Source organism: Lampetra planeri, chromosome 38, assembly GCF_965212315.1.
Source record: "Lampetra planeri chromosome 38, kcLamPlan1.2.h2, whole genome shotgun sequence".
Classification (NCBI taxonomy): domain Eukaryota; kingdom Metazoa; phylum Chordata; class Hyperoartia; order Petromyzontiformes; family Petromyzontidae; genus Lampetra; species Lampetra planeri.
In genome coordinates, this window is record NC_136144.1 from 5,621,904 (window position 1) to 5,635,661 (window position 13,758).

The following is a 13,758-nucleotide window of genomic DNA, read 5'->3' on the forward strand; positions in this document are numbered from 1 at the left end:
GAGTCTGGGGAGAAGCCGGTGGTAGCCGTAGAGGTGCTTCTCTCTCCGGCGGTCGGTGAAGTCGGCAGAGTCCACGATCCGACACGAGAGAGAGAGACCGGAGCTAGCCGGCAGGGACCCGGACTCAGAGTAGGACCCCCCAAGCCCCTGGGAGTTGTGTACCCTGCTGTGTAATATTGTAACAGCTTAAATAAACCCTGGCGAAAGCCCTTAACTTACCTCCGTCTCCGAGTACGTCCGTCGGCACATCTCTACACATGTATCTTGTGGAGGCCCACGCAGTGTTCTTGGTGAACGAGTCGTCGTCTTCCATGACCCTGTGGTCATTTTGCCCTCTGTAATCCCTACGTTCGTGGCACGACGAACAGGTTCGCAAAGGCGAGAGATGGCTGGCGGTCGTGACACATGCCACAGTGGCCGTCTGGAGTTGTCGGCGAGCCGTCGGCGCGCGATTTGGCCAACCGCCTTGCGGAAGGGGGCCGATGTGATGCACCGAAGTTTACTCGGCGGTGGCGCACGCCGAGATGGAGAGACGGTTGCACGGCGAGCGAACCTTCGGGATGGTGATCTGGTGATCGCCGAAAGTTGGCCGCAACTGTAAGGACGCGTAACCCCGGATAGACGGAGTCGGCTTCTTCGCTGGTGATGGACAAGAGGTTCGTGATATTTGTTGACCCCTTTGGTTGACCCTTGTCTGGAAATCCCCGCTGGTAGCCTGTTCTGGTTAAATAAAAGTCAACGAATCTCTCTCTCTCCCTGGTCGTGGTGGTGATGGTGGTGATGATGATGATGATGGTGGTGGTGGTTACACGCTGCATCAGGTACACATTTAGGTACGAAGAATCGACCTACTACAGGGGAGGTCCGGCAGCGCTTCGGACATCGCTAATCGTGAATCGTGTTTGGTCGCGAAGGGAAGGCTACGTACACACACAATGTGACGTTGTCTACCAGTCAAGTCGCGCCCTGGAAAACCGGCGTCTTAGCTCAATGGGCTTTGCAGTACAGTGACGAACAAACCTGTCCGTATGTCAAGTTGCCTGTTCGGAGCAACAGTCGTAAGGGGCCGTCCATAAATGACGTCACGCGAATTTGGACGATTTTTGACCCCCCCCCTCCGCCCTTAGTCACACAGCGTCGCAAAAAGTCAGACCTCCCCCCCGTCAAATATGACATCACAAAGCTCTGCCCCCCCCCCCAAAAAAAAAAAACATGCTTCAAATCGCTTTAAACTATTGTCATTGTAGTGCGTATTTAATGTGGCGCTGCACTCTGATGTTGTAGAAGAAACATTTATTAAAAAGTCTATTTAATTAAGTATAACGTGTTGTCTATATTTATTTAAAGTTGCGCATTTTGATGTGACGTCACATTTCTCAAACCCCCACCCCCCCCGTCACACATCGTCACAAATGTCTGACCCCCCCCCCCCTCCCCTAGGTGCGTGACGTCATTTATGGACGGCCCCTAAGTTCATACCGCCGCATAATAGATGGGGGTGGTGGCATCTACATCTGCAGAACGTGAAGAACCAGTAGCATCTACATCTGCAGAACGTGAAGAACGAGTGGCATCTACATCTGTAGAATATGAAGAACCAGTGGCATCTACATCTGCAGAACGTGAAGGACCAGTGGCATCTATATCTGCAGAACGTGAAGAACGAGTGGCATCTACATCTGTAGAATATGAACAACCAGTGGCATCTACATCTACAGAACATGAAGAACCAGTGGCATCTACATCTGCAGAACATGAAGAACCAGTGGCATCTACATCTGCAGAACGTGAAGGACCAGTGGCATCTACATCTGCAGAACGTGAAGAACCAGTAGCATCTACATCTGCAGAACGTGAAGAACCAGTGGCATCTACATCTGCAGAACGTGAAGAACCAGTGGCATCTACAGAACGTGAAGAACCAGTGGCATCTACATCTGCAGAACGTGAAGGACCAGTGGCATCTACATCTGCAGAACGTGAAGAACCAGTGGCATCTACAGAACGTGAAGAACCAGTGGCATCTACATCTGCAGAACGTGAAGGACCAGTGGCATCTACATCTGCAGAACGTGAAGAACCAGTGGCATCTACATCTGCAGAACGTGAAGAACTAGTGGCATCTACATCTGCAGAACATGAAGAACCAGTGGCATCTACATCTGCAGAACGTGAAGAACCAGTGGCATCTACATCTGCAGAACGTGAAGGACCAGTGGCATCTACATCTGCAGAACGTGAAGAACCAGTAGCATCTACATCTGCAGAACGTGAAGAACCAGTGGCATCTACATCTGCAGAACGTGAAGAACCAGTGGCATCTACAGAACGTGAAGAACCAGTGGCATCTACATCTGCAGAACGTGAAGGACCAGTGGCATCTACATCTGCAGAACGTGAAGACCCAGTGGCATCTACAGAACGTGAAGAACCAGTGGCATCTACATCTGCAGAACGTGAAGGACCAGTGGCATCTACATCTGCAGAACGTGAAGAACCAGTGGCATCTACAGAACGTGAAGAACCAGTGGCATCTACATCTGCAGAACGTGAAGGACCAGTGGCATCTACATCTGCAGAACGTGAAGAACCAGTGGCATCTACATCTGCAGAACGTGAAGAACCAGTGGCATCTACATCTGCAGAACATGAAGAACCAGTGGCATCTACATCTGCAGAACGTGAAGAACCAGTGGCATCTACATCTGCAGAACGTGAAGGACCAGTGGCATCTACATCTGCAGAACATGAAGAACCAGTGGCATCTACATCTGCAGAACGTGAAGAACCAGTGGCATCTACATCTGCAGAACGTGAAGGACCAGTGGCATCTACATCTGCAGAACATGAAGAACCAGTGGCATCTACATCTGCAGAACGTGAAGAACCAGTGGCATCTACATCTGCAGAACGTGAAGAACCAGTGGCATCTACATCTGCAGAACGTGAAGGACCAGTGGCATCTACATGTACAGGTGATTATACAACTTTTAGAGCCATTCCCCGTGTTTAGTGGACATGCCAAGCAACGTGTTTGGTATCGACAGGAGTAAAGTTGGACTTACGAACAAATCGACTTTGGAACGGACCTCTGGAACCTAACTCGTTCGTTAACAGAGGAGTCCGTGTACTCGGGGAAAAATAAACTTCCGAACTTCTAACACAATCTGCGGTTAACCCCAGTCTCCAGCAGAGGGCAGTGTGGGGTCACTGTACATCCTGCCCATAAACAAACATAAGCTGGGTCTCATTCCATCACCAAGTCCACAGGCCAGTTCGTCCGGTTCTCGTGACCTGATACGGGTCAGGGAACATCAGTCACTGAGCACATGCCATGAGTGAGACGGAATTATCCAAGCGCTTCGGTTTTTTAGAACAAGTGTACGGACATTGCCATTCCATAAGAGGTTGTTTTTGGGTTAGATCGAGAAAATATGAATGTGTCGTTAAACCCGCCACCACCCGACGCAGCCAATTAGTTAAGGTTTGTCACGTAAACAGAACGTGGCCAATTCGTTACTAGTACAGCACTAGTGTGTAGTGTAGTATACTAGGACAGCACTAGTGTATAATGTAGTGTATTGTGTATAGTAGTGTAGTGTATAGTGTAGTATATAGTGTAGTGTATCGTGTTGTGTATAGTAGTATAATGCATAGTGTAGTGTATAGTGTAGTGTATAGTGTAGTATACTAGTACAGCACACCGGTGTGTTGGCGAGTAAGCACACAACATTTACAATTCCACCACGACGTTTCGCCAGTAACTACAACTAGCATCATCAGATGACAGCCAGATTGTTGGTGAAATCCTCCTCCTGTGTCGTTCTTAAATAGAGCGATAAATGTGATTCGTCACTTGTGAGCAAATCAGGTGCGAGATTGGCAATGCAGCAGTAGATTCTTGAATGCATCTGTGCGGACCTTTGAGTGTTACTCCGGACAGCCCCGTCTCCGTCTCACGCGAATTCAAACGTCCCCGTTCTATATCCATTCTGCTCTGTACATGTACTTACAGCCCCTTTCTATATCTACTAGTGGATGAAGGAAAGCTTCATCCAGTTGTTTGACCATACTTCACCACGTTGGTCGGTGCAGGTCAGTTGACGGAAGGTGAAGGGGGGGGGGCTACCCAGGATTGGTTCAGATGTTGGCCGTGGATGGGAATCGAACTCAGCTCGCTGGTTCCATGCCTGCGCCTTTGCCTTTTACAAATCGCGAGCGGTGGCGGCTGCGATGCTGCGCGTGTATCTTGCCTGTGGTGGATCCAGCGCTGTGGAGGCAGCAGCAGCAGCGAGGGTTGGTGGGCCACACAGTGACCGCACAAGCGACAAACGTTGCGGGGAGCTCCCTTCCCCGTGCGCATCATCCAGGTGCCCCGTACCCTGCCCGGCTCGCCACCAGCAGGATGCAGGAGGGCAAAGTGTGGACTGGTAGCCAGTGCCGCAATTATCCCAGTAATAAAAGTAGCTGCACGTGTAGTAGCTGCACGTGTAGTAGCTGCACGTGTAGAATAGTTATTTTGATATTTTTTATTATTTTATTATTTCCCTTCTACGTGACTTTACCGAAAGAACCAAGAAGATGAATCCCTGCAGTCAGGAAAGCTTTAAATCGGAATTTAACATAATATTATAATTATTAAATGTGTACACGGACGTACTGTGGGTAAGAAGAAGAAAAGGAATATTCCCATGAGATGTACTCTGGCAAGTTTCCATACTTCAAATCCATGCTCACCAAACACAAAATCCCCAAGACAGCCCTCTCATATATTTGTTAATTTATTTTTAGTATTTCCTCCCGTATAAGTGGGAAGGAAGTTTTAAGTCAAATAAAATTACTCTGCGTGGTAGGACGGCAACTGCCCTGCCACCAATTGCTTTGTCCACGTATCCCGCGTCCGTCCCTGGCGGGTGTTAGCGATGTGTGTATGTGTGTGTGTGTCGATATATGTACGTTGAACTTCTTTCACACCGTACGTAGCCAACCGTGCTCATCGAAAGTGCGGCGATGGTGGTGGTGGAAAAATGTGGAGCGTTTGCGGGAGTTCGCGTGATGATGGTTTATTGCTCCGAGACGAGATCGGCCGACGGTCTACGTGGGTGCATTTGTTGTGGGGAGCGCTTTGCGCGTAACGAGTTGCGATTTGGCCCTTGCACTGAGGATCTGTCGCGGGAGAAGAAAACTTCAAATCTCCCACTCGGCGTCTCAGGAAGCCACTGCACGTTGCAGATGAGAGCGCATCGACAAACACAGACGGTCCCATTCATTGCGGAACTCTGCCCGTCGTTACTAACGAAGAAAGATTGACTGCTAAAAAAAATTAACAAAGAGTGGGCCTTTGACAGGGCACATCACGGTGCAAAGAGACTGGCGACGGAATGGAAGTCAAAGGAGGGAGAGAAACGCGCCAGACATCACCGCCACCGGCAGAGTCATTACAAGCCCCTATGCTCAATTCAGGAAACGTATCAACGCTTATCGATGCTTAAACATCTTCCAACGTGGCTATTTGTTGCTGGACGCTTGGAAGGGAGTAATTGTTCTTTTGACCCTTTTCCCGGCAACTGTGTGAGGTGAGCTGAGCTCTCGTCAGCATCGCAGCGATATGGAATCGTGCAAAAAACATCCTCCAGGCAGTGGATAGACCATGACCAATGACGATGCTGCTGCTGCTGGTAAAACTCAACTATTTTTGTTTCATATTCTTGGTTCTTTCGGTAAAGTCACGTAGAAGGGAAATAATTAAATAATAAACCTATTAAATTCTCATGACGTTTCGACTGCAACACAAGCAATCATCATCAGGTGTCAAATCCACAACACGAAAATTAGAAAAAGTGACTTTACCGAAAGAGTCACGTAGGTAAAACATTAAAATTAATAAAAGTAAAATAAAAATAAATTAAAAAATCACGACGTTTCGGAGGCAACACAAGCTTCCGTCTTCAGGTGGAACCGTCACAGCACGATAGCTGTATCAAGTGACGGTTCCACCTGAAGACGGAAGCTTGTGTTGCCTCCGAAACGTCGTGATTTCTATTTTTATTTTACTTTTATTAATTTAAATTTTTTACCTACGTGACTTTACCGAAAACAACCTAAGAATATGAATCCTTACAGTCACGAAAGCTTCAAATCTAGAATTTACCGAAAGAACCAAGAATATGAATCCCTGCAGTCACGAAAGTTTTACATCAAAATATTTGTGTTTTATTCTATCAACGAAGGCTCACCTAGCTGTCAAGCTCTTTTTCAGAAGCGGCCTGGCCATAATTGATAGCTCAGCGAATTTGGCGGCTTATCGTGTGGAAAAAAAAGTACAGCAGCCAAACACTCTGAAACGCGTGACCTTGATTCTAAATGCGGAGGAGGAAAAAACCCCCGAGAACCCGGAGCAAACATCCACTCGACCACGGTGTCGGATTCGAACCCACGACCTCGTGTATACCAGGCGAGGTAGTTAACATCTCCTAGCCATCGTGATGATGGTGAGAGAGAGAGAGACACGCAAACTCCAAATATACAGACATCAGGGGTGGGTTTGAACCCACGACCTCCTGTGTACCAGGCGAGGTAGTTAACATCTCCTAGCCATCGTGATGATGGTGAGAGAGAGAGAGAGACACGCAAACTCCAAATATACAGACATCAGGGGTGGGTTCGAACCCACGACCTCCTGTGTACCAGGCGAGGTAGTTAACATCTCCTAGCCATCGTGATGATGGTGAGAGAGAGAGAGAGACACGCAAACTCCAAATATACAGACATCAGGGGTGGGTTCGAACCCACGACCTCCTGTGTACCAGGCGAGGTAGTTAACATCTCCTAGCCATCGTGATGATGGTGAGAGAGAGAGAGACACGCAAACTCCAAATATACAGACATCAGGGGTGGGTTCGAACCCACGACCTCCTGTGTACCAGGCGAGGTAGTTAACATCTCCTAGCCATCGTGATGATGGTGAGAGAGAGAGAGACACGCAAACTCCAAATATATAGACATCAGGGGTGGGTTCGAACCCACGACCTCCTGTGTACCAGGCGAGGTAGTTAACATCTCCTAGCCACCGTGGCGCCCACAGTGCACTGTGCCGTGAACCCAGCCACCTGAGTTAGATTCCTGGCCTCGGCCATGGGCATCGGTGGTGCGTGATTTGCTTCGACAGCTCGCAGTGACCGGCGCGGTGAAGTATGGTCAAACAACCCCCTTAACTGACGCGCCACGGGGAGAGAGGCCTTCATCCAGCACGGATATCCCTTTAACAGCGGCTAAAAGGTGGAGCGCATTAGGGCGCAACTGTCCAATGTTGATACCCCTCTAACTTAGAGAGAGAGAGAAAGAGACGGCCCCATATATTTCTTTGTCAAATGTGTTTGTGCGTGTGCGCGCGTGCGTGCGTGAGTGTGCGCGTGTGTGTCCCTACAGAGGTGGGGACTTTAACAATCGTGTAAGTGCTTAGGCGTTTAAGACCCGGGGCTAAACATCCATTGCCATTTGGGTGAATGCACTCCAGGCATCCTCGCCCCATTGCCCGTCTGACTGACATCTCGCATAAAAGGGACACACACGGCCATATATACATGAAGGAGGGAGTGAGTCAGTGTTAGGGCGGGGGGGCGGGGGTTAGGGGAGTGTGTGCGGGGAGGGGGGGGAAACACAGGTGAGGCAGCTGAGACAGGATCATTTGTATAAACATACAAAGACAAAGATCCCCCGTATAGCCTTACCAGCATTTTGGTGCAAGTGCTGTTAGCGAGCGGCACCTGTGAAGGCCGACACGGCGCACGAGGGGGGGGGCAGGGTGGCCAACACCGAGCCCTGGCCGCCTTTGTCTCCCCAGTGCTGATCTTTTCACACACCGCACTGGCAACTCATTTGAGGCTGGGTCGACCTAGGGGAGGCTCGGGACCGGTTCAGTTAATCCGTCCCCGGTGTTGGCCGTGAGCTGGATTCGAACTTGGCTCGCCGGGTTCGTAACGAAGCGCGCTAACCGCTGCGCCACCGCTCTCCACACATACCAACATAGCTGTATGCATAAACACACGCACACATAGACACACACACACATACCAACATGCCTGGCTAATACCCAACGAACTTGCATACTTACTTGACATGCATCTCCTCGCATGGCCTACACGGACTGTTGGGAGCAAGCCAACACCACTCCCGGCCGCCTTTGTCTCCCCAATTCTGATGTTTCACAAGAGGGGGGTGGGGGTGGTGTGGTGTGTGCACCCCACGATCATCACCTCGCTGCTGACCTAGTCAAGCAGAGTAGACCACCACGCGAACTGCGGCCGACACCTTCACAGCGGTCGCAACTTAAACATCACGGGGCGCTTTCAGACGCGCTTCTGCGGCCGTCTGGAACGCTCTTCCTTCCGATGTTAGCAAGCCACTGGGAGCTGTGCACTTTAAAAATCGTCATCTAGATTGAGAAACTCGTTTATTTGGAACTGCTCTTTAGTGTTTAGTTTGTGTGTCCTTCCATCCGCGACTCCGATTAGCGCGGTTGGATACGTACGGTGCGAAAGAAGTTCAACAACTCACTTGATGCAGCAAATCTGGCTGTGACGATCCCACCTGATGACGGAGACTTGTGTTGCCTCCGAAACGTCGTGATTTTTTATTTTTTATTATTTTATTTTTTATTAATTTTAATTTCATTTTTTACCTACGTGACTTTACCGAAAGAACTAAGAGTATGAATCCTTGCAGTCACGAAAGCCTCAAATCTAGAATTAAGTAGTTCAGCAACATACAGTGCATGCAAGTGTGGCAATGCACACCTATGTGGGTATGGTACCGTAGCCAACACACATCATGCCCCGACCACCTTTGTATCCCCCAGTTGCTTGACGTTCAGCCAAAAGCCGCGAGCATCAGTGGAGTGGGCTTGATGATTCACATTATTGGTTATTTCGGTAAAGTCACGTAGAATAAAAATTCACGTAAAATAAAAATTCTCACGACGTTTCGGCCACAACGCAAGCAGCCGTTCTCAGGTGAAGAACACAGCATTCGAGAACATTAGGACGCTGTCTTTCCGACAGCTCTGTTCTTCGCCTGAGGACGGCTGCTTGCGTTGTGGCCGAAACGTCGTGAGAATTTTTTTATTTTATTATGTTATATTTTTATTATTTTATTATTTCCCTTCTACGTGACTTTACCGAAAGAACCAAGAATATGAATCCCTGCAGTCACGAAAGCTTTCAATCGAAATTTGACGATTGAATGTTGCCTTGCCATTCTTCGTCGGTGCACCACGTGAGCGACACTTGTCCCAACACCCTGTCGAGGCTACACGGGGTGAAGGGGGGTCTTTGTCTTTGTCGCGTGTTTTTTATTCTGCCGACTCGTGATAACAACGCGAACTTACGAACGTCTCGAACTGAAATTGTCCCAAATCTTTGCTCGTGTTTCCTATTTTTTTTTACAAAAATTATTAAATAGACACAAGTTCCCTAGGCGTGTAGATCATCAAAGTTATCTTTTGTCATTTCCTCTCAAAATGTTTTTGTTATTTTTTTTCAGTGTGTGTGTGGGGCGTGTGGGGAGTGGGAGGTGAGGGTGGTGAGTGTTGTTGTGAGTTGAGTGCTGGTGTGAGTGGGGAGCGGTGGTGCAGCGGTTAGCGCTACGCTGCGCTACGAACCCGGCGACCCGGGTTCGATTCCCGCTCACGGCCACCACCGGTGACGGTTATCTGAATTGGTCCTGGGCCTCCCCTAGGTCGACTCAGCCTCAAATGAGTACCCGTGAGGCGTGTAAACATCGCCACTGGGGAAGACAACGGTGGTCGGGCGTGGTGTTGGCCACCCCACCCCCTCGTGTGCCGTGCCGGCCTTCATAGGTGCTCGCTAACAGCACTTACCCCAACAGTCTGTTCAGGCTACACGGGGGGTCTTTGTCTTTGTGTATGAGTGTCTGTGCATGTCACTATGTGTGTGTGTATGAGTGTCTGTGCGTGTCACTGTGTGTGTGTGTCACTATGTGTGTGTGTGAGTGTTTGTGCGTGTGTGTCACTATGTGTGTGAGTGTGAGTGTCTGTGCATGTCACTGTGTGTCTGTGCGTATCACTGTGTGAGTGTATGTGTGTCACTATGTGTGTGTGTCTGTGTGTGTCACTATGTCTGTGTGTGTGTCACTATGTGTGTGTATATGAGTGTCTGTGTGTGTGTCACTATGTGTGTGTGTGTATGAGTGTGTGTCACTATGTGTGTCTGTGTGTGTATGAGTGTGTGTCACTGTGTGGGTGTGTATGAGTGTGTGTTACTGTGTGTGTGTATGAGTGTGTGTCACTATGTGTGTGTGAGTGTCACTATGTGTGTGTGTCACTGTGTCTGTGTGTGTCACTATGTGTGTGTGAGTGTCACTATGTGTGTGTGCCACTGTGTCTGTGTGTGTCACTATGTGTGTTTGTGTCACTATGTGTGTGTGTCACTGTGTGTGTGTGAGTGTGTCACTGTGTGTGTGTCACTGTGTGTGTGTCACTGTGTGTGTGAGTGTGTGTCACTGTGTGTGTGTGTCACTGTGTGTGTGTGTCACTGTGTGTGTGTGTGTGTCTGTGTGTGTCACTATGTGTGTATCACTATGTGTGTGTGTGTATGAGTGTGTGTAACTATGTGTGTCTGTGTGTGTATGAGTGTGTGTCACTGTGTGTGTGTGTATGAGTGTGTGTCACTGTGTGTGTGTATGAGTGTGTGTCACTATGTGTGTGTGAGTGTCACTATGTGTGTGTGTCACTGATCGACGCCCGGGTGCGATCAAGGGATGGCTCCCTATTGGTCAACCACGTTATGTATGCCGATGATTTGGTAATAGCTGCTCATTCAGAAGAGGAGTTGGAGACGCTGCTGCTGAGACTGGAGTGTGCCACTAAGAGGTGGGGCCTTACCATCAGCCCCACCAAAACTAAGCACCTGCCTGGGTATTTTGTACCATCGGGCACTCCACCCCCACAACTCCCAATCGGTGATGGGGCAGTTGTGGAGAGAGTGGAGAGTTTCCCATACCTGGGCAGTGTGCTTATGACCGGCTCCAGTTTATCAGCAGAGGTCTCACTCCGAATCAGTCGAGCGGCAATATCTTTTCATCGGTTGCGTAACGCTGTGTGGAAGCTACCTGGTCTGTCGCTCCGCACGAAGCTTCAGGTCTTCTCGGCCTCGGTCATTCCCTCCCTTCTCTACGCTTGCGAAACGTGGACCCCCCTAGTGGAGCATCTTCGCCGGTTGGAAACATTTAGGCTGGCCTGCCTACGATCCATCCTGGGTTTAACCAGGCTGGATTGTGTGAGGAGCTCACAAGTCCTTGAAAGATCTGGGCAAAGTCCCATCAGTGAGCTCCTCCGGCAGGCAAGGCTGCGTTGGCTGGGTCATGTAGCCCGCATGCCCAGCCACCGCATGCCTAAACAGCTTTTGTTCGGCCGGATCGAGGGGGCTAAACGGGCGCGGCACGGGCTAGAGAAGAGATGGAGTGATGTGGTACAGGAGGATGTGGAGCTGAGTGGACTTGCCGATGACTGGTACCAGCGGTGTCAAGATCGGCCTCAGTGGAGGAGGCTCGTGAAGGACGCTACTGGGCAGTTGGAGGCAGTCGCCCTCCAACAACAACGGAGGGCGGAGGAGCGACGCTCACAACAACGAGCGGAGCGCCAGGTGGCTAAAGCACAGCAAGTTGGCACAGTAGGGGGCACAGGTGGTGCATCAGCCAGTCATCTCGGTCATCTCGGTCAGTCGACCCGTGGCACCTGGGTCTGCCCCGTGACCTCCTGCCAGCGGGCGTTCGACACTTCACGTGGCCTCAGGGTGCACATGGCCTGGCACAAGCGTCGTGGTGACGTCACCGCCACTTAGTGGCGAATGGCGGTTGTTGTTGTTGTGTGTGTCACTGTGTGTCTGTGTGTGTGTCACTATGTGTGTGTGTCACTATGTGTGTGTATATGAGTGTCACTATGTGTGTGTGTGTCACTATGTGTGTGTGTGTGTATGAGTGTATATGAGTGTCTGTGTGTGTGTGTGTCACTATGTCTGTGTGTGAGTGTCACTATGTGTGTGTGTCATTATGTCTGTGTGTGTGTGTCACTGTGTGTGTGTGTCACTATGTGTGTGTGTGTCACTATGCGTGTGTGTGTATGAGTGTATATGAGTGTCTGTGTGTGTGTGTGTGTCACTATGTCTGTGTGTGAGTGTCACTATGTGTGTGTGTCACTGTGTCTGTGTGTGTGTCATTATGTCTGTGTGTGTGTGTCACTGTGTGTGTGTATATGATTGTCTGTGTGTGTGTAGAAGAGGCTGTCGTGACTGCTGCGTCTCTCCACGCGTGCCTCACTATGTGTGTTTGTGTGTCACTGTGTGTGTGTGTGTGTCACTATGTGTCTGTGTGTGTGTGTGTCACTGTGTGTGTGTGTGTATAAGAGGCTGTCGTGACTGCTGCGTCTCTCTCCACGCGTGCCTCACTATGTGTGTGTCAGAGTGTGTGTCACTATGTGTGTGTCACTATGTCTGTGTGTGTGTCACTGTGTGTGTGTATATGATTGTCTGTGTGTGTGTATAAGAGGCTGTCGTGACTGCTGCGTCTCTCTCCACGCGTGCCTCACTATGGGTGTGTGTGTCAGAGTGTGTGTCACTATGTGTGTGTCACTATGTCTGTGTGTGTCTGTGTGTGTGTATAAGAGGCTGTCGTGACTGCTGCGTCTCTCTCCACGCGTGCCTCTCCGCTTCCTGGCAGCGCCCCGAGCCTGACCCGCCTTTGTTTGCTGTTTTTAGTGAAATTCCCCTCCCCCCCCTCCATCCCCATCACCCCCCTCATCATCGCCTCGTCACCATCCGCGTATTTACCTCGTCAGACAAACATCACCATCACTCTCCTCATCACACACCCACCACCATCACCATCACTCTCCTCATCACACACCCATCACCATCACTCTCCTCATCACACACACTTCACCATCACTCTCCTCGTCAGACACACATCACCATCACCATCACTCTCCTCACCACACACACATCACCATCACTCTCCTCATCACACACACATCACCATCACCATCACTCTCCTCATCAAACACACATCACCACCACCATCACTCTCCTCATCAAACACACATTACCATCACTCTCCTCATCAAACACACATCACCATCACTCTCCTCATCAAACACACATCACCATCACTCTCCTCATCACACACACATCATCATCACTCTCCTCATCAAACACACATCACCATCACTCTCCTCATCAAACACACATCATCATCACCATCACTCTCCTCATCACACATACATCACCATCACTCTCCTCATCACACACACATCACCACCACCATCACTCTCCTCATCAAACACACATCACCACCACCATCACTCTCCTCATCACACACACATCACCATCACTCTCCTCATCACACACACATCACCATCACTCTCCTCATCACACACACTTCACCATCACTCTCCTCGTCAGACACACATCACCATCACCATCACTCTCCTCACCACACACACATCACCATCACTCTCCTCATCACACACACATCACCATCACCATCACTCTCCTCATCAAACACACATCACCACCACCATCACTCTCCTCATCAAACACACATCACCATCACTCTCCTCATCAAACACACATCACCATCACTCTCCTCATCAAACACACATCACCATCACTCTCCTCATCACACACACATCATCATCACTCTCCTCATCAAACACACATCATCATCACTCTCCTCATCAAACACACA

The 13,758-nt window shown here is 49.7% G+C and overlaps 1 protein-coding gene across 1 annotated transcript in view; it reads right to left on the bottom strand.

The window, feature by feature from the left end:
• Nucleotides 1-499: 499 nt before the first annotated feature.
• The window catches only part of LOC144731165 (inositol 1,4,5-trisphosphate-gated calcium channel ITPR1-like), a 233,752-nt gene continuing 220,493 nt past the window's right edge, over nt 500-13,758 (bottom strand). Inside the window, exon 53 of the mRNA XM_078612129.1 lies at nt 500-595. Coding sequence (XP_078468255.1) covers nt 500-595 — 96 coding nt within the window. The remainder of the gene's footprint in view (nt 596-13,758) is intronic.